At 37.5% G+C, this 21,874-nt stretch overlaps 1 protein-coding gene across 4 annotated transcripts in view; it reads left to right on the top strand.

Moving 5' to 3' along the window:
* Positions 1 to 21,874, top strand: part of FBXW7 (F-box and WD repeat domain containing 7) — a 179,241-nt gene that overhangs the window by 151,954 nt on the left and 5,413 nt on the right. For 3 of the 4 annotated variants that reach the window (XM_064652236.1, XM_064652239.1, XM_064652237.1), the window contains 6 exons: positions 7,210 to 7,344; positions 11,667 to 11,790; positions 13,624 to 13,760; positions 15,202 to 15,315; positions 18,422 to 18,603; positions 19,662 to 19,887. In XM_064652236.1, coding sequence (XP_064508306.1) covers positions 7,210 to 7,344; positions 11,667 to 11,790; positions 13,624 to 13,760; positions 15,202 to 15,315; positions 18,422 to 18,603; positions 19,662 to 19,887 — 918 coding nt within the window. Of the gene's footprint in view, positions 1 to 5,945; positions 6,118 to 7,209; positions 7,345 to 11,666; positions 11,791 to 13,623; positions 13,761 to 15,201; positions 15,316 to 18,421; positions 18,604 to 19,661; positions 19,888 to 21,874 lie in introns of those variants that run through there. The other variant, XM_064652240.1, reaches the window with a different exon arrangement.

Raw genomic sequence — 21,874 nt, 5'->3', positions numbered from 1 at the left:
AATAACGGCTTTCGCTGGTTTCTTAATAAAATAACCCTTCCTGTTTAGTGCTTTCATATTTTCTGCCAAGTCTGTCAACATGTAATGGCTACGTTCATGGCCTCAAGCTAACTTGAGACATTTTCACTCGAGACTAGTAAGCTTTAGTGCATGCTTTGCTTCAGTGCAGGTATAGCACTAGATTTGTCATAAGTCTGGTGTCTTCTAAGAATAGAAAGAAAAGTTTATCAAAAATAGATTAAAAGGAAACTCAGTGTGTATTTTTACTGATCTTTGTGTACTGAACATGTCAGCCAGTACATGCACACATAGTCAAAGGGAGGGAGGGAAAAGGTTTTTTGTATCTTTTCAACCACCTTCAATAGCACCTAAAAAAACCTTAACCCCACAGTGCTATGGACACTTGCTCAGGTCAAAACTGAAATCTGCCTGGACACTAGTCTGGGAGCACCTAAGCCAATTCTGTGTGTGTTAATACAAACACAATTTGGGGCAGGCCTCTGCTCCTGTTCCTCAACTGTATCATGGAGATCTCTACTGTACATTTTGCTCTGTATTTTTAAGAAGCAGGCATGAGTCCTAGTCATTGATTTGAAAAATGGAAATATTATATCTTCCGATCTTGATTAAAAAACTGTTACTTCTAAAAACATTTTCAAAAGGAGTAAGTAACAAATACAGGCATTGTTTCAATTACTGTAACAGGCAAAAATAGAAGAGTAATAGACAGTAGCTAGCATACAATTTTGCAGGCAGAAACCTGCTTTTGGCTTGATTCATGCTGCCACATAATACCATTGATCTCAATCACTGTCAGTTCTGAACATTAAAATAATAATGTAGAACCTCTTTCCTCTTTATTTTTACGCATTTATGATCTGCTTAAACCAGTGGAAGTTTGAAATTAAGGTTCTTGTACACATCATTCAGTTTCTTAAAAATATTCACATTTAATTACTATGGTGTATCTTTTTTGAGACTGTTCATAGAAATATGTCTTTTTAACCCCTAAGAATCATATTTGAATGGTACTTTGTATATATGGTAATGTAATACTACATTGTATTTAACGTCTTGTAATGTTAAAACGCTGGTGCTCACAAAAGCTATTTTGTTATCAACAATGTACAACATGTATTTTCACATAAGATTGATAGTTATCGATAGTTACATATTTTTAAAAAAAAGATTATGAAAGGCTGGAATGTTTGAGACAGTGATGCAGACTGTAAAAGCAAATGCTATTGACTGTTTCATGAGGATAAGGAAAAGTAGTCTGTAAGCCTGTGAAAATTTTGTCTATGTAGGCAAACATACAGTTTGTAATGTAGAAAACATGCTTAACTAAGTGTATAATTAGATACTTCAACTTTTCAAAATACTTAGTTGCAATACTAAATGCCTAAATACTGATTTATACTATTGAAAGAGCGACGGGGAGGGGGGTCTCTCCTAACTGGAGATCATTGAGAAGCACTTACTGATCACATCTTGTCACTGATAGTTTTTATTGTATTCACAAAAGGGAGTCCCTTATTTTAGAATCAAAAGCTTTCTAAGTCACATAGCTCTATCTCAGTGTTACATCTGCTTGCCTCCTCATTTTCTATGTGCTTATTTTTCACATGAGTTTCATGAAAGGGGCGAGTCTTAAATAGCCAAATGATAAAAGCACATTCATAGGGGAGCTAGCTCTGCCCAAAGGGCAGGATTAAATAGCACATGCAGCATCATCCTTGCAGTACAAAGTTTTTCCTGTAGAGAAACAGGAATGAGAGAGCTTTCTTCATGTACTGTATACTGGCTAGGCTTACTTAATAGCACTCATATTTTATATCAAAATATTATTTCCAATTAATTTGAAAGCTAAATTTCCAGGGGCATGTTAGGTGGACATATGTACTGTTTCAAGGTAGAACTGTTCTTTGGCTTAGCAGCTGTCAGTGACCAGTGATTATCAGTTATTTTGAGGACTCTCACCTGTAGTTAGCCTTCAGTTCTTCTCCTATGTTATCTTTTCAGATAAAACAAGACCACTCTGCAAATATTAAGAAAACTTAAGATGACCTATAATTTCTTTTTAATTCATTTTTTATATGTTCTTCCTGCTGTTATGTTTTATAGTTGATCTAAGCCTTTTATTTTGAAAGTAACAAAATAATGCAGAAGGGAGAAACAATTGTGTAGTTGCACTTGCCCTTTAAAAATAAAACTGTATATTGATTTTGATGAAGAAAAGCATTTTAATAAATCCAAACCATTTACTTTCTTAAAGGCCCATTTATTCTTTCTGGTTTGCCGTGGCTCTTGGCTTCAGGTCTTTTTAAAATCCACTATAGGAGTTTTTTAAAACTCAATGCCCAAGTGTATCTTTACAAAGAAGTTTTATTTTTAAGTTACCAAATTGCTTGCCATAAGGAAAAATATCAATTGGATGCTAAGTTCAGTCAGAAATGGCATTGCTTAAAAAATTACTAAGCTCTCTCTTTCATCATTCTTCCTACTTCACATACTTTGGGTGTTTTGTTTAAGTAATGTGTAAAAAAATTGCATTTTCATGGAATATTGATGTTGAAAAGTTGTTCCATACACACTAATATAGGCAATCACTTTGAATAACAAGTGTGTGCAATTATTTTACCTAAAATTGGAAGTGGTTTTTTTCACAGCAGTTTAGATAATGTCCAAAATGCTTTTGCCATTTTTGGCTGCCAAGAGCCCTGTTCCATTTTTTTACACAAATAGTTGGCTGAGCCACCTAAATTCAAATTACTTACCATTCTCCATTTCTTATTCTTCCAAAGACGCTTGGGAATGAAAAAATGTACAACTGCATAGTCCACCTCTTATGTGAAGCAGGTGGTAAAGATTGTATCATAACCAGCATTGCAGCATTTTCTGCTCTGTGTCTTGTGGTGGGACTAGGTCAAGGGTTTGGTGTTTCTTTCCTATACACCGACTGGGAGAGATCTACACTACAACTACAGTCCCTTCTTGGCTGTAGCACTGTTATCAGTTTGTTTCAGAGGTATAGTGCAGACTTACAGCAGGTCTCCTGACCATCCTGGCTTATTTTTTATTGATTTGACTCTCATGGCAGTTTTGTTACCTATGAACTCAACTGATTTCAGAAGAAACTCCTATGTTATCAAACCCTTAGCAGGGATGTAGAGTCTGAACCTGTTACAGCTCCTCTAGACAGGGTCCATCACATGTACCACAAATGTTCAGCCCAGGGGACCAGACTGGGGATTGGGACTCTGATATGGGTTAATGTGGAGGCTTTAGCACCAGCTGCTCCTGAATCCCTGCTGGTGTGACAAACTGCTTGCTAATGTAGATGGTGTTTCTTTCAGTGCTTATGTGCTATTTTTATCCAGACTGAGATACCTTTGAGGTGGGGGATGGCAGGGTTCTCGATAACTGATCCAAGAGTTGAACAGAAGCAGGCTCCAAGAAGAGCCCTTCCTGCAAGTCTTCATCATGACAGACCTCTGTTAACAGAACTTAGTAATGGAGAACAGCACCGTGAATTTAAACCCTTTAAAATAGATTGTCCTTAGTGTAACCATTACAGCAAAAGGATTGCTACAAACTGTAATTGTACAAATTGAAGGCAGCAGATGAGGTCTGAGCAATAGAAAAGCATAGGCCATGGAAAAGTAGAGGTGCAGAAACAGATGATGATAAAAAGAAAGGTGGCAGGTCAGACAGGACAGATGAGATGGAAGTTGTAGAATAGCAAAGATGTTGTTTATATTAATTATAAGAAAGGGAAGACATTTACACACAATAACAAAGTAGGGAAAGAAGGGATAGTTTTCAGGTAGGTAGTGCCATGGTTGCATCAGCTGTAATACTGAGTGAGGAAATGGTATGAACCAGCCAAAAGGCCTTGGCTGACAAATCAACACCTTTCTGAAGAAATAGGAAGAAAGAGGAGGTATGTTTGTTTAGGAATCTGAAGTCACTCAAAGGACAGTATCAGTAGGCCTTGCTGGCTTCCCAATGGTTATGTGAATGAATCCTGGAGTTAACCTATTCTAGGGAGACCCCTGCCCATAATAAAAGCTTTATTTTAATTTTACATTAAAATTAAATTCAAGTTAAGAAGATAAGAAAAGCCAATTAAGCAAAAGCTTTTTAAAGATAAAGTATATTCTTTATAAGGATCTTCAATTTGAAAGGGAATCACCAGGTAGAAATCCAAGGCATCTGGACACTACACCACGTGGCTCAGAAGTCTTCAGTCATCTACAGCATTTGAAACTTTGCAAGCTACTTGGCAGCATTTACTTTTTCTTTCTCTTCTGCAACATTGTTGTTTCTTATCAAAGACACAAACTTACTCCTTACACTCTCCACCTAATGAACTACATGCAATGTTTTTGCAAATGGATTAAACTACAGGGCGCAGAAACAGAGTTTACTAGTCTTGCCTTTGTTAACGCAAACAGTTGTGTTCACCTGGCAAGGCTTCATCCCAATTTTTCATGTCAGACACTTCCTTCAGAGACCCTTTACCAGCTGTAACTGGAGGTTTTGTTTGCTCAAGTGAAAGGCTAAGGAGACAGCGTCCTAGAGACAATATTTTGTAGCAGCTGATTGCTTTAAAAAAGCCTTAAGAAGCTGCCTGTACCCATCCCCTAATGATGAATAGACAGATAAGAGAGAGTGCTGCTTTTAGTCGTTAGCATCTCTTTCCCATTCTTGAATCTTGTCCCTTTTCTCTTCAGATCTGTATTATGTTTTAAAAATCAAATAAGTGTAAGAGAGTTACAGATTAAGATAGTGTACAGTGACATTATTAATCAATAACCTGTTGGTAACTGCCAGCAGCATTTGCCACAGCAGCAAACAATGCTCCTCAGGTGGAGTTGTTCTAATTTAGTAAACGTAGCTGCTTATAAATTAAAAGTAGACTGCCCTTGGAAATTTAGATTATAAGGAAGTAACACAGGTATTACTTTCCCTCTTTTTAATTCTCCTAAATTCAAACACAGCTGACAGATGAGATTAAAGACTGCAAACGTTTGTACCTAACACCAGCTAAGCTCTGGGTTGATGAAACAAACAGCAGTTGGAAAGTTGGTGAGATAAACAGTTCTTCAGTGCATGATTTATGGAGAACTGCTATGTGATGCAACTGTTTCTACTGAAAGAAATTTATAATAAAAGCTGTTTACAACAGCACTGCTGCAGCTTCAGCTGAGACATTCCTGTTTCTTTTTAATATTCTGAGGTATTGGATATGAGACACAGAAATCCTCATCTCCCGTGGTGACACTCTACATACACACAGGTGAATGGGGAATATTTTTTTTCCCAGTTTAGTCTGTTTTACCAATTGCCAATAGTGCATGGAAAGGCTCAGGTCAGGAACTTTCTTCCCCTCTTCCAGTAGGATAGACTGTCCCAGGCAATCAGCAGTAGGACAAGAGGGCATGGCCTTAAGCTGCACCAGGGGAGGTTTAGGTTAGATATTAGAAAGAAATTCTTTACAGAGAGGGTGATCAGCCATTGGAATGGGCTGCCCAGGGAAGTGGTGGATTCTCCGTCCCTGGAGGTTTTTAAGATGAGGCTGGACGTGGCACTTAGTGCCATGGTCTAGCAACTGTGGTGGTAGTGGATCAAGGGTTGGACTTGATGATCTCAGAGGTCCTTTCCAACCCGTCTGATTCTATGATTCTATGATTCTATGATCAGCCATGTGTTTGCTGTAGAGTGAGAGCGTGGAACTGGGGTGAATGAGCTGCTGCACATGGGCTGCTCTTCCTGATGGAATGGGGTCACCTGAAAGTTCCCTGGGTCATCGTTTGGATAAATGATGCTTTTATTGACATTTCAAGTATTTTGACATTTTAATTAGGGAGAAATGATGCAACATGATGATCTTTCTACATCGAGTAAAGCTGGGTATTTATCTGCTTTGCATTCGCTTTCAGAAATTCCACCTTCCTCTTCACTTGCCTCATTGTTCTGCAGAAACTGCACAGTATACAAACATTGTAGTATTGCGGAGACCGGAGTGAATTGTCAGAGTCAAATCCAGAGAACAGAAATTTAGAGCATGAGTAATAATGGTCCTGAGATACATGGCAGATTAATACAGAAATCTTAATTGTAAGGTATCTTGCCTTTTTTTTTTTTTAATTTCAGTTAGCCTCTTACCGTAACTGTAATATCATTTGTATGTGCTAATTTACTTGTAAGTGTCACTCTAGAAGACATTCGAGATTATGAATGTGAATCTGCTCTCAAAAACTGTGATGTCTCATTTTCTCTCTAAGGCTTTATTCGTGCTCTAATTCTGTTGCTAAATTAGTTAGCAGTAGTTGTTGTTTTTTCCTGTAGAAATTATATTTTCTTTAAATTGTTTTCACATAGCAAATCAAAACTCTTTGATGAGCACAGATGAGTTTAAGACATGTTTTTCAGATGCGCAGTATATTTTAAGTTATTAATTTTTTTTCTACAAATGATGCTCCTAATCTGCTATGCTCTCAATCGAGTGCTTTATTAAAATCTTCAAACTTTATGGTGCCCATTAGTAAAAATGTGAAGTAAGAAAATTACCAATCAAAATTCCCTGTTTATTCAAGTGTAAATTGATACTTATAAAGTATGTGTTGGTTTATAGCCAGGATTCTGAAATTACAACATTGTCGCTTAGGGACACACTGTAATAATAAGCAGGCAGTAAGCAAATGTACTTTTAGAGAAAGTTTTTTATTTTCCTTTCCTCTCATTTCAAGATTTGGGTCTACCACATGAAACATGAAGGTTAGAAGTTACCATCTCAGTTGAATGCACAATGGAGAAAGGCAGAGAGGGAACGCATTCTGTTGCAACCCCGTCGTTCTCTGTAACGTGTGTGTAGATTTCATCAACTTCAAAAGAAGCTTAATTAATTTAATTATTATTACTAAATATTATTATCTATTTAATTGCCAATCTGTATGTGTGCATATAACAAATCCTTTCTTAGCTTATGAATCAGTGTAGTAATTTTGAATATTTTGTGTTGATTAACTCCTCATTTTTGTGTCATTAGCATGAGCATTTATCTCTTGGCTTTTTATATGCTTGTATATAGGTCGATGAGCAAACTTAATTTGCCTTATTGGCAAAGCAATGGCACTTACTGATGTAAACCAAACTAGTGTGTTGAACTAAGCTTACTGTTTCTTTCTTCTTCTTTCCTTGCAGAGCTGGAGTGGACCAGAGAAGTTACTTGCTTTAGATGAACTCATTGATAGTTGTGAACCAACACAAGTAAAACACATGATGCAAGTGATAGAGCCCCAGTTTCAAAGAGACTTCATTTCCTTGCTCCCAAAAGAGGTGAGAAAAAAAGGTTCATACTGGATTATGCAGCGCACTGGCTGCCATCTTTAAAAACTTAATTTTGCCAGCGTAGTGATGTAAAGTGATGTTAGAGGGTCACAATTTGGTACGCTGCCATAACATGGCTAATGTAATTTCAGGTTACCGTACCTCTGTCTCTTGATAATCATTCAGATACGTGGAAATACAGATGACCCCTTTAAGCGAAATCCCAGTAGCTTTAAAAATATCTCTGCATCTTAATTGGGCCAATTTAGCTTTTTTTTTTTTTGAGAACTAATTCTGTTAGGGCAACACACACAAAAATTTCCTCTGGATGTAAGACTTCTCTGCACATTATTCTGTAAGTGTAAGCATTATTTTTTAATCCTTTTAGTGGTGGGAGTTTTGGTAATGTTATCTTTGAATTTATTTTAAGCAAGTGGAGCTGTAATATCTCTACCAAATAAACCAAAAGTAAAACCAGAAAAGCACTTCTTGCTAAGGATAAAGCCAAGCCGTAATTAGGCAGACATGTTACAGTAAATCCTTTACTGCAAATCAGATCATGTTGTATCAGGTTAAAGAGAAAGTAAGATTTAGATTTCAGTGTGTGTAACTAAATGCTGTCCACAGAACAGTAATTCGTGATGTCCTCACAACTAGAACATGAGGGTGGATATGAAAGAGTGTAAACCCAGTTATTTGCAGTTATTAAATAAATGTATTTTAGTTAATTTAGAAATGATACTTCTGACCTTGATTGATTTTAGGGACTTCGAAATGTTTGTTATTTGGAGGGGGGAGGAAGTCTTATTTTCTTTTGCCAGATCTACCATATGTTGGGTTTTCTATATGAAAATTTTCATGAGTGCTTAAGTGTTTGTAAGTCTTAGGTACTAACACTGTACAAAACAAGTTCTTTTAAGATATTTGGGTGCTAATATTTGGTTGCTGTGTTAACATGGTCTTATTAGCTGAAGACTGTTTCATATCTCTGTTTCTTGACATTCTTTTCTGGTGTATATCCGATTTTTGAATACTTAGATGTACAAGACCCTTCTTTCTGTTTATATACTGTCATATCTTCACATGTCAGGAAGTGTCACAGCTTTCCCTTGCTGGCTGGCATTTGTAAGGGTTGGAATCAATTTATGCAATGAGTATTAACTTAGTACACAGGACATGAGATTAGTATTTACAGAAGCACTTTCTGCAGCAGCCTTCTTTGGGAATGGAAAGGACACTGGGGCAGGAGAAGAGTTCAGTAGGACCTCTGCGTGGTTGCCATGTTTCTAAGAAGCTACCCAAAGCAGCCTTAGTTCAGAGACCAAGAAAGACAGAAAGACTTTGTATTTTGGGGAGACATAAGATACTTTGCAACTTCTATTGATAACAGGAACTCACAGATCAGTTCTCTTTGCATGATTTTGTGGCAGTACTAATTCAAATACAACCAGTGGTCTAGTTACACTGTAACTAAAGATCATCAGCTTTCACAATTTCTTCACAGAAAAGATACACTATATAGCAGTAAAATTTTCTTTCTCACTCAGGTTTCTTAACTCCATTGTAAACTACTCATGTTAATTTGTTTATTTTTAGTAGGTTTCTTGCCTCTTGAAACCAGAATATTGTAAGTGCTTCATGACAGGCTGACTTCACCAGTGAAGTTGGCTTAAATAATTTTTGCTTCCTAACCCCGAGTCACTGTCACCAGAATTAACTGGGTTAAAAAACTGTCGAGCTGACTCCACCATCTCCTCTCCTTTTCCTTCACCCAGATCTCCTAAGCGGTGCTGTCCTCAGCTGTTTAATGCTGGCTGCAGTGGGGGGTGACACACTGAGCTGTGGGGGCACGAACAAGTTGTTAGGGTCAGTAATTCTGTGAGCAGGCTTCCCTACCGAAGAGAACACGCTCCCTTGAGTTGTCGCTCCGCGTTAACATCTGTAGTTATCTCCAGTGCTGTTGGATGCAATGCAGTGATTTTATGACTGAACCAGAACAAGAAGATGATGTGGATGGGAGGGCTTTGCTTCAAAACCGTTTTCTTCAATGCAAAGACAGTAACATAATAGCCAAATAACCAAGAAAATGTTTACTTTCCTCCTAAGAAAAATGCGGTCAAACAATTAATCTGAAATAAATACTCCTGTTTTCTTGCCGAGACTTTAGAATTATTCAGGTTACATATTTGTGAAAATGAGGTCTAGAAACCAACAGATGAGGAGTGTTGCTGAAATCAGCCATAGAAATTTTGTTGGTTCCATGTGTGTGAGTGAAGAAAATGGCAAGAGACTGCTTACTGTTGGGTGTTAACACAAGAGCAGAGAGTAGTCCTAAATCCAGTTCAGTCAGAGGTCAGATCCTTGCTACCTGAAGTTTTCTTACAACTATATCCATGAGCTGAGACAAAGGGACGTCATCTTTTACGCACTACTAATCTTAAAGTCAGCTGTGGGCTGTGTTGACCCTTGATGACTATTTAGATAAATATAGTCTAAAATAAATGTTACCCATATGTAACCTGGTTTAGAATCGGTTGGCTCATGGGTTTAATTAACACCATCTTAGCAAGTGTCTGTATCTGTAGAGTGATATTTAAACAAACTCTGCTGTCAGTTGAGGAACATCCAGCAAAAAATGGAAAGGGTCTGTGTCATGTTTGAGTCTTGCTACATGCGAAACTATGTGATGTGTGTGAGGAAACAACACTTCTTCAATAATTTTACATGCCAGGAATTAAAACAGAAAGTCCAAAAGGAGAGATACAGTTGTTGTTCCTGTAATAGAGAGCCTTACACCAGATCCTAAATGCCGATTCCCTGAGTAGGGACAGAGGAAGATTCTTCAGGTTTATGGCCTTGGATGCCTGTGGGATCTAATGCATAATTTAAGACACAGATCCCTCAAATGTGGAGTGGTACATGCTGCCTCTGAGCTGCAGGTGATGACTTGCAAACAAGGTGTGTGTGCAACCAAAATGCAGTTCTGACATACTGAATTTTTATTTCCTGCTCAGTTGCTGGCTGGTCTAGATTACTGAAAGTAAATGTTTCTCACAAAGTAAGGTCAAAAATCTGCTGAGGTCAATAGCCTACAGTTATGACTTCCTTACTAAATTTCAGTCTGTGCTGCTTTGAAGGGCAGACTCTATTTATATATATCATAACTTCAGCTGAAAATTAAATTCAAAACCCTAAACACAAAAAGATATGGCAAGCAGAACTAAAAGTGGATGATCTGATTTCCTTGACAGCTTCTGCATCCTATTAGTTACTGACAAAGACCCCACTGTTTCAGCATGTAAGTAGTTCTCTGCATCACTATTTGTCAATATTTTTCTTTTTGTAGAGTTTTTACCTGTGAAAGGGACTTTACTGCATCTTACACTTATTTTCCATTACTAGGGAGATGCATTGTTGCTGTCAAGTAGAAAAGCTGTACTCAGTCATCATACCCTTAATGATAGCTGTCCTAGTGTCTTGGATTGTTTTTTAGATGCCTCTGCCCCTGTTTAAGACTTCAGTACATCTGAAGATATATGTAGAGATTTTGGGGGGGTTATGGTGTTCACAATAAGGCTTAGTTCAGTCAGCCAAGGTCTGAATTCTCCCAATAACCTTTAATTTCATGTGGAAAAGCTCATCTTCTGTTTATTTTCATTGGGATTTCCCATGTGATTTTGGTACCATATTGTACTAAAGTTACATACTTAGATCCTTCTGCATCCCAGTCCATAAAATCCTTTGTAACACCACCTAAGAATATGTTTGTGTTCTCATCAGAAAATGAGTGATACGTACACTGCATTTCCTACCACTGCAGAGGGTTTTTGAGCTCAGCTGCATATAACATTTACTTGTCCTGCATTTGGGCTTTCTGAGTGATGTTATTCATCACAACATACATCCCTGTTTGCTCACACAGTGAGTGCTGTACTTTGTAGTTCAACTCTCAGAATAACTTCTGGTGTACTTGTTAGCTGAAATAACATAGCCATAATTACTTCAGTAATAATTCTGCTAATGATTCACAGTAACATGGATTATGTTTTTTAAAAAAGCATAATAATGATTTCAGCTGCCATCCACTTTCTTGCAAATACAAGAATCATTTTGTGATGTGGTCTGTATGGGTTTAGTTACTTAAGATGATTGTTACATTCCCACATGCCCACAGGAATAAACTGGAGTCTGTTAAGTTTCTGAGATTGTTTAATAATTTAGTGTTTCAATTTTCTGTATTTCAGCCCCTGATGTGTGATAATATGTGGAGTTACTTCACTTTTCTTTTCAAAGGCAGTGCAGAAAATACATTTTCTTCTTATTTTTTACAGCTGGCACTGTATGTGCTGTCATTCCTGGAACCCAGGGACCTTCTGCAGGCAGCCCAGACATGTCGTTACTGGAGAATTCTGGCTGAAGATAATCTTCTCTGGAGAGAGAAATGCAAAGAGGAGGGTAAGGCTGAGCAAAAAGATGGATAGAATGGTCCAAGTGTTGCTATCATAAAAAGTGCAGTTAATTTACATAATAAAGTTTTGCGAAGGCAGTTCGTGTGACTTTAGATTTAGTGCTAGTTATGCTTTTAGCTACATGGTTTGTATCTCTGTTAAAGTAGGAAGCAGAAATAATCCATGGAGTGCTAGAAATGAAACTAGAGTTTAAGTTTGAATGCCCTATTTATACCAGTTGTACGTTTTTAGAAAACAATTGGGTTTGCTTTTTAAGGGTTATTATACAACCAAAGTAAATGAGAGCTGAGATGTAAAAATGACAGAGTATAGTCTTGCGGTTTGTGACACGGAGGAAAAACTGTTTGGTCAGTAGAAGGGCTGCTGTAATTTCACGTCACTTGTAGGAAAATTAACACAGAAGTGGCACATGGTAGTGAGAGAAGTTGCTAACAGGATTGCTTAGAGAGGGACACACAACCCATTAGCGACACAGATATTATCCTGCTCGTGTCAAATCAAGAAGATAAGGTGGTTCAGCAGTAATATGAATGGGGTAAAAAAAGACTCCCAGGAAAGTAGCCATGTATTTGTGCACATGAAGAATGTGCACAAAGCTTTTATTTTTAAGGAGCATTGTATGAACGAGGAGTTTGTTCTGGGGGGCAGAGCACATGCATGTGATCACTCTTAGACACAGGCAAACACAGGGCCATGTCCAGATTGTATGGAGACAAGGACTTGTGAGAGGTCAATGCAAAGGCTTCAAAAAACATGACAATGTCAGCTTAGTTGCCTTTTTGTAAGGGCACCTAAATTAATTTGTTTTCTTTTGCAATGGGTTTCTAACCTCTTAAATCTCCTCTAAAGATTCTCCTCTTAAAAACTTAAGTGAAAATGCATTAAGAGGACAGAATGAAGAAAAAAGAGAAGGTTGAGAAAGGAACGAGCCTACATTTGTGAGCTTACGAGTAAGACTAAATACATCCAGGCACAAGAGCAGAGACAAACAGGCCAGTATTGCAGCCTGGTTGGCCTCTGAACTGCTCAGTAACGTGAGGGAAACGTTAATTCAAGACTTGCAGGCAGAGACACCAGAGACAAGGCTAAAGGCAGAGGAGTGAAATCCACATATTGGCAAGAGACAAGACTCCTGCCAGTAATGAGATGCAGTGGAGAGAGGAGCTGCATAGAAAAAAGTACAGGGTGAGAGAATTGTAAAAAAAGCTGTATCTGTAGTAGCAGGGCTAAAACAAAGCAGTACTGCTCAAGTGTCAACTCAGAAAGGGCATAGCTATACTTAAATTCCAGCCAGGGGAGGACAATGACAAAAGCAGTCATCCTTTCAAATCAAGAAAGTAATTAACAGCTCACTAACACAAGGAGTCACAGTGAACTTAAAGGCAATAAAGATGGGTGGCCATACTGGAGAACCATGGTCAGAAAGGTTTAATTCTTGAACTGTTCCAAAATAAGCATATGAGTGGTTATGGAGCTTTTTGGACAATACTCATTTGTAGAAGGCAATATCCTGCTGCATTGCCTCGGAAAGGGGGATCCAAAACCAAGCTAGTAGGTTGCCAGCAAGGAATGATGAATTAGAGCATTTTCAGCCATGGTTATGGTAATGATTATGTTGAACCAACACGGACAGATGCAGAATAACTTGCTGAGGAGCAGGGCAGTATCCCTGACACACAAAGAGTGCCATGCAGGAGGTTCTTGCGTCTCTGCTGAATTTAATGTCAGGGGTCGCTGTAAAGGTTTGGGAGGAAATGTGTATTTTGTGGGGTAAGCTCATCTCTTCCCCTCCCCACCCTTTCTTCTAAATCCATTTTAGGTATTGATGAACCGTTACATATTAAAAGGAGGAAAGTAATAAAACCAGGCTTTATACACAGTCCGTGGAAAAGCGCCTACATTAGACAACACAGGATTGATACCAACTGGCGGCGAGGAGAACTTAAATCACCTAAGGTAAGGTTCTGAGCTCTGTGCACGGTGCCATGAACAAAGCAGGATCAACTTGTACATTGGTTTTTTTCCTTTGGACAAACCAGACTGTCCATGCACAAAAAGCAGTGTATTGCTACAGAAACAAATAATTTGTATTTTAGCTTACCTTGGGTTTAAATTATATTCTGAGCACCATATTGGCAAATCGAAGTGTTATTCTTCAATACAGCAGAATTCTTTCACTACAGGAATTTCTGTACCATTTTATGAATTCCTATAAATATGCCAGTCTCTTTGAGACATAATCTCAGGTAGAGCTGGGCCATGTTGCAACATAAAAATACTCTGCAACTATTCTGTGATTAATTCATGCTTTATTTTTAAATATATTCTTCTAAATTGAGCAGCACATAAAATAGCAACTGTCTAATAGAACCTGGTATTGAACAAGCAGTTAGAAATATGAATAAGACCCATATTCATGGCCTTTTAAGGTTTTAAGGCAATTTACCTCCTTTTTAATTACTGTACAACAAAATAATAAAACTAAGAACAAGATAATTCCTATGGAAAACCTATGGCTGTATCCTGCTGTTTATTTGGCCGTGACTTATGTACATCTCTGGCAACGGTTCTGTATTTCTTGCTTTGATATGCCACATCAAGTTATCTTGGAATTATTATTAAAATTACAGCCTCTGGCATTATCCAAATGCCATTTCATTTCAATGAACATATTGAAAAAATGCTCAGATTTCTTAAATAAAAAATTTTTCATCCTATGTATTTTGATAAGGATTGGTTTTGCTGTATTGTGATAAAAGATACGGAATTTTTCCAAAATCAAGTATTGAAAATCCTGCCTCTATAAAGCAACATTCCAATCCACATGTGCAGCACATTAAATTGTTGCTTTTGTTTGTATTTAATTGAGTTAATGGTTTTCTAGTTTTTTACTTTGGTGCTGCCTGGCATTTAACACAATACAATGCTTGGCTGGTAAGGGAAAAAATAGATGTAGTCAGCCTTGACCACTGAAATACAAATACTCAGCAAATAATACAGGCCCATCCTTTTTTGTTCAAGATTGAAACAAAAGGTAACAGTAACTCAACTGAAAAATAAAGAGATGGAATAACTGTAGAGGAATCGAGCAATGTTCGGTTACTAATTCAGGCTACTTTTGTTAGGGATTTTTCCTGGTACTTTTAGGAGGTTTACCGTAGCTGTAGTGTGCTTGCTAAGCAATGCAGCATCACTCCATGGAAGGAGGAAAACACCTTCTTTGGTCCCAGCTGGCGGTAAATTAGACTTGACACACGGGATTAAGGGGCCTTATTATTACTGAAGCAACTCTAGCATTTTGCAATTTACGAATCAGAGGAGCATTTTGTTTCTTCTGCTTCTCTCTAATCTGCTGCATTAAATTGTGACTGTACGTTTTCATGTTCTTCATTGTCAGGTGCTCAAAGGGCACGATGACCACGTGATCACGTGCCTGCAGTTCTGTGGGAACCGGATAGTGAGCGGCTCTGATGACAACACACTCAAAGTGTGGTCAGCGGTTACAGGCAAGGTAATTTGGCAACTTTGCTGAATTCTTGAGGAAATGAGCTACAGGTAGAGCGCTGGCACATCAAAAATGCTGCTGTGCCACTAGACCACTTCGCAGGGTGGCCTTTAGCGCCGTCTGGGGCAAGAATCAGAAGTAGTAAACGTGTGGGTCACCTTTTCCCACACAGAAACTTGTCTAGTTCAAAAAAGTCACCTTGATGTGAAATTGCAATGCTGCTCATGTTACCACTGGCATATATCCGCGTTCTCTTGGCAATTCTGCTATTCTTGTGGAGTCATTTGTGACATGGATTTTAAAGAATTTGGACAGATACATTACTTTTTCTTCCTTAAAGCTTAATTTAGGCTGCATTTACCCTTCTGGATCCCCCTTTCTCACTTGTCTTCTAGCATTCTTTCTGTTGTTTTCAAGTTCTTGAAATGTGGTGTTTGTTTTACTGGTTCTGATTTCAAATACAGAGTTTGTTTTTAATTCTAAGCTACTATATTGCTGAGCCACAAAAAAAAAAATAAATTAACTTGCTTTAGGTTTAAATATTTCCTATTAAATTAGATCCAGATCAGTCAGGAATTTAATAAGCTTCAATAATTTAATTTTGGCTTAGAGAAGCAAACCAGTATGTGCAATCAAAAAGACAGTACTGAACATTTCACTCACATTAGAACATCATGGCTGCTCAGCCCACGGGTTTTTTGTTTTGAGGTGACTGACTGACCATGCTCCAAGGATGTAGAAAAGGCCTTGGAAAAACAGAATGTTTTCCTTCTAGACTGGTATTGTGTGTACTTAGCCTCCTTTTAATGGTACAGGTAACAACAGGGCAACTATTGAGAATAACATGTTTAAATGTAAAAGGTATCCACTTCATAATGTTGAAGCTGAGTGTATTAAACATTTGTCATTGCACGCCCAGAAGATCCTTGAAGGGATTGTTAATACTACTGTGGGTAAGAATAAAATTAAGAGCCAAAGGCAGCCTCACCCTGCTGCTGTTGGCTTCTCTACAACAAACTGTCTAATGAAGGATCTCATAAAGAAATTTACATTTTTTTTAATTGAAAAGGGCAACTTAAACACAATGAAAAATACTTTCTTTGTACATATCATACTCCCAAAAGCAAAATGTTCCTTTAAATATATAAAACTGAGCACAGTAGCATGACTTAACAATTATTGTTCAGTAATTTTTTGAAAGTAATTACAAAACCTAGTGTGACTATTTACTTTAAACCTTTAAGAGAGCCAGGAATTGTGTATGAAAAATGGAAACATGCTGTAGCAGCCCTCCTGCTTACTGATGCTGAAGAATTAATAAAATAAAAAAACCCTAAAGGTTGGTTTGTGCAAATGAACATGACTAAATAATTCCCTTGACAGATGTAAGGCCCAAAATAAGGATTCTGTGTTCTTACTGCTTTAGCAGGATGATTTCTTAAAATATGAGCACATTGGTTGAAATAAGAAAAAAAGAACTGCAAAAGTGACTAACAGCTATGAACTGAAAAAGATGGATCTGATAGCAGTGAATTAAGCAACGAGCCAGGAATTGCAGAAGACTGTTTAAAAATTGTTAAAGAACAGGAAATCTATGTGCAGCAAAAAAGCAAGGCATTTACAAGGATGCTTGAGGATATTAACAGAAAGAAAGAACAGGATATTAACAACAGGAATTAGTATACTGTCATTGATGCAGGAAAAAACTTACTTTGGGAGAAAATTCATGTGATGCAAATACAGCATTCAGTGATAATAGAATATTTCAGCAGAAACTCACAAGGATGTTAAACAACTACTTTTCTTATTACAGTTGAACCAGATAATCTATGTTTGATGATTTTTTTTTTTCCTAAAGTAACCTGTGGGGTAAAATTAGCACTTTTTCAAAAGGTATGAGGACAAGAAGATCCAGGACAGGACAGTTAGAAAGCTAAAATGTGTAAATGTTTACATGGAGTAAACTGAAAGACTGGGTATTTAGGATACATTATCTCAGATAAAAAATATTGGACTACATCAAGAGGAGTCAACTAACAGTTAAAGGAAGGCCATGGCAATTAATGCCACTTAGCATTAGATTACAGAAAAAGATATCCTCAAACTGCCTTGACCTCTTTTCTTGTGCAGTTACGGGTTTGACTGATAAAAATAATAGTGCAGAAGTAGATGGCTGTGTGCACTGCAAGACTCTATCCCCACGACAAAACTGAAGAAAATAGAATAATGCAAAAATCAACATGGAACATATTTAAATGGGTTAGAAAGTGGGTAATTATAGAGATCATGTTGTTAAAGTAAATGCAGAATCTTCATGAAGTATCTTTCTAGAGGAGTCTTGCATGGATCTTTCCTCGTCTGTGCTAATTACCATTTATTGCTGCCTGGTGAGAAAGTGTATGTAGTCATTATTTGTAAGGCAAACAGGCTGAGAGACAGAGACAAGTCATTGTTCTGGGAGGACGGGGGTTTTACAGAAGTAGGTGTGAGCAAACAGTCTGTACATGGTGAGAAATCATGTCATACATTTGGGATCAAAGAAGGTAGGCTGTGCTTATGTAGTGTGGGATCCTCTCCTGGGCAACAGTAAAGTCTGAAAAAGGTTTGAAACATGAATTTTTTTGCAGGATTGATGCTGTAGCTAAGGCTTACAGAGTGGGATGTCTCTTGGATAAACAAACAGAAAAATACAACAAAAGTATATGGTTTATAGATTGGTGGTAAAACTACCAAGTGAATGCTCTCTCCCCTTCTAACACACTTCGAAAAGCTATTGGAAATCCTGCAGTGACTCAGAAAAATGCCAGGAAAACAACTCAAGGCTGCAAAACATGTCCTTGTATTGAGAAATTTGGAAATATGGTTTAGTTTGTCAAGGGGAAGATTACAGGGAAAATTCCTTATAGTTGAAGTACCAACAATTGAGAGACAAATTAAATGAATATTTTGTAAAAGTGAAATTTTATTTTTTTTTTTTTCAATCAGAAAGCAGTCTCCAGGGGTATTCTGGCTCTTACTATGAGAGCCAACTGTTACTTCCAAGATTGCTTTTTCTTAAAGTTCCCATTCAACTCTGTCAAAAAGGTAAACTAAGGAAAATGTTTCTTTTCAGTGTTTGAGAACACTGGTTGGGCACACAGGTGGAGTCTGGTCATCACAAATGAGGGACAATATCATCATCAGTGGATCTACAGACAGAACGTTGAAGGTTTGGAACGCTGAGACTGGAGAATGCATACACACCTTGTACGGACACACCTCCACCGTGCGTTGCATGCATCTCCATGAGAAAAGGTACGGATTTGTCCAGAGGTACAGCCACGGCTTCGCCTGTAACTTACACACTTGTATGCACAGTAAAGGCTTGTTAAACTTGGGTACCTCATCCAACATGAAGTGAAACACAAACCAGGCGAAACATAAATCAACATAAGGGAGGAGATGATTCATAGAAGCAAAAGCATAAGAATACTAAATGAAGAACTGAAAATTGAGTCATGTACTTCAAAAAGTCACATTTTGCGTTATTTCAAAGCTAATTCTTTGTTAAACTGTGATCCAGTCTCCCACACTGAGTAATTTCTCCTTTTGTCAGTGCTACAAACTTTTACTCATTTTAAACAAATGACTTTCTAAGTATTGTCACTGCAGTATTTTATTTGAATTTTAACTGATTATAACAGAATTTTTTAATAGTAAACCACATCTTGATTCAACAAACATTTGCAAAGCTCTGTTACTTGACTGTGGTATGGAGCTGTTGACAGAGCTTGTTGGTTGCATTTCTTTTTTGAAGAACAATGAGGTTTTTCCATTATGAATTCTATTAATATTTATTCCTTCTCATTTCTGTTCCTGCCTAAAAAAGCTTTTAATAGTATAAATTGAAAAAAAAAAAAAGTCAAGCAGAATAACTGTTACTCTATTAAAAGTAAAACTTCTAAAGATCTTTATTTAATTGTTACAATTAGTTAAGTCAGTCATTAAAACAGAAGGCTCATAGTACTGGCTGGAGTTCAGCATGTTCATAAGCTTTCATAGGTAGATACAACAGTCCACAGAATTATAGCATCATTTTGCTGTTCAGGAATGAAGTGCCTTTTTAAATACTGATTGCTAATTATATCAAAAAGATATATCCTGAGGAGGTAAGTAGAGCAAGGAAGAAGAACACTCCAGTCATTTGAGACCCTAATAAAATGTCACGCCAAGCCTGATCTTCAGTGGCTGGTGGACTAATGCCATCTGATGTCCCAAATTACAACTCATAACTGCTGTATACCCAAGTTTAGTTGTTTTAATACTTTTACGTCCAATGCTAAGTACAGGAGGGGTTTTTCTTGTTCCTCCAGAGTGGTCAGTGGGTCTCGAGATGCTACGCTGAGAGTTTGGGACATAGAGACGGGCCAGTGTTTACACGTTCTGATGGGCCACGTAGCTGCAGTTCGGTGCGTTCAATATGATGGCAGAAGGGTTGTAAGTGGTGCATATGATTTTATGGTCAAAGTGTGGGATCCAGAGACAGAGACCTGTCTGCACACACTGCAAGGGCATACTAACAGAGTCTACTCGTTACAGGTATGTGATTTTCATCTGCTGCCTTAGTTTCCTTAAGTAACATTTAAAGTCAGTTTATTTCACCTTGTTTATTAAATTGTGGGTACCTCCTCCAGAATTATACAGACCACAGGAATATAGAGGCATCTGTGATAAGCCCCTCTTTCATTTTGTTACACTATCTGAATTTAGAAATTGAGATGTTTTAGAGTAGAATTTTTTTTAAAGGATCCAGTACAATAAAGCCCAAATCTTTATATCACCGAGTTATGTTGTTTTGTGGGTAGATGGGTTGTTTGGTTGGGATTTTTTTTAAATCTTGCATGTATTATGGAGCTATGTTTTTGCTTTACCCAAGAAATTCTAAACTTACTGCCTTAAATAAATAAAGGATATAGTTATTGACAATGTGCCAAAAAAAAAGCATTGTATTAATGTTCTGAGTCATCTGTTTATCCTGATTTTCTAGTCCCATCTTCCAGTTCCAAACTATAATTCACAGTAAGGCTAAACCTAAGATTTTAATGATCCTATGTAATACTCCAGCCTTCTACTTCCTCTTTTCTGAGTAGAGGCAGATGTACAGCTGTGAGGCTTTTTCAACAGAAACACCTTAATGTAGGTGCAGGTTATTATGGTGCTACTTTGTGGCATCTCTCTATTGCCTACCAGTTACCCACAAAGCTGGCAAAGATACACACAGACCTCATGTCTCAGGTCTTCTTACCTTTACTAACCAAAAAAAAAAATCTTATTCATTCATAGAGTCAAAGCATCACTTCCAGGCATTGAGAGGCGAAAGAAATTAATTTCATGCTTGTGCCTGTTCTCACCACAATCTGGCAGGACTTGAAAAAGAAATTAACAAAGACAGTTCAAAATTGGGAAATGGCATTCAGCATGTAACTGCTCTGGTTTGTGGCTCAGAAAATGAAGCTCAGTGCTAGAGACATTTTTCATAAAGTGTGTATTTCATAACATGTATCTCACCATAATATATTAAATACGAACAAAGTACCTAATTGGTTTCCTTTCTCAAAAATATGTAGCAAAATTTATCAAAATCTCCAGCCATTCTCTTACATTGATATGATGAGGAGTATTCTCTAGACAAACAGCAAGCAAGTTAAAAATGCTGTGCTACCTACCTATCTCTCAAAAATATTCTGAAGATTCTATTTCATATAGGGCAGTTTGGGAACAGTAGATGTTATTCTGCCTTATCTTCACCAGTGACTCTTGTTTTGGCTTATGAATATTCATGTCTTGCTCTGATACTGTAGTAATAATGGATCAAATAATTGGGTTGTGTTACACACCGATATGTTCTGAAACTAATGGGAGGGGGGTGAGGGAAGGCAGGCTGGAGGTTACAGGTGCTTGCAGCTTTGAACAGAAAGATTCTTTAAAATTGCCTGGTTGCTCCTGCCCTTTGGCCTGAAATCACCCCAAATGGTAGAACTCCCATAAATAAAATAATCAGGTGGAATAAGCCAGTCCTCCCTATCCCTGCTCCATGGCAGGTTCTATACCTCGATATTTCCCCATTTGTAGACGTAATATTTTCCAGAGATCCTTATGCGGCAGTTGAAGACTACTGAAGGTGTTGACTTTTCTTTCTCTTTCTATCTGCCTTTAAAGTAATCCACTGAGATTACATTAAGATTCTGAGGGTTCATGGGTAGCAGTTGATCCAAACCACTGATCAGAACCATTGTTTCACTGTAACAACATCAGTTTGTCTTGATGCCCAGCCTTAAAGCTCTCTTTCTGAATACCTTCTGTACATGGAATGCAATTAGTTTGTGGGAAAGGGGAAATGAATTCAAAATTTGTTACATCAATCTGGTTTAGTTCTTTTTAGGAAAGAAAAACATTCTGTAGCATTTCCACCCAAGTCTGCTAGGCTACTTGGCACTCCTCATCTTTTTATCTAAACTCAAATTAGTTCACATCCTCTTTTGAAAACAGGGAGCCCAAAACAGAGTCCAGTCAAAGTCTTATCAGT

Source organism: Pseudopipra pipra, chromosome 4 (genome assembly GCF_036250125.1).
Source record: "Pseudopipra pipra isolate bDixPip1 chromosome 4, bDixPip1.hap1, whole genome shotgun sequence".
In the NCBI taxonomy this organism is placed as follows: domain Eukaryota; kingdom Metazoa; phylum Chordata; class Aves; order Passeriformes; family Pipridae; genus Pseudopipra; species Pseudopipra pipra.
The sequence above is the reverse complement of the archived record's forward strand: the minus strand, read 5'-3'. Positions and strand labels throughout refer to the sequence as shown.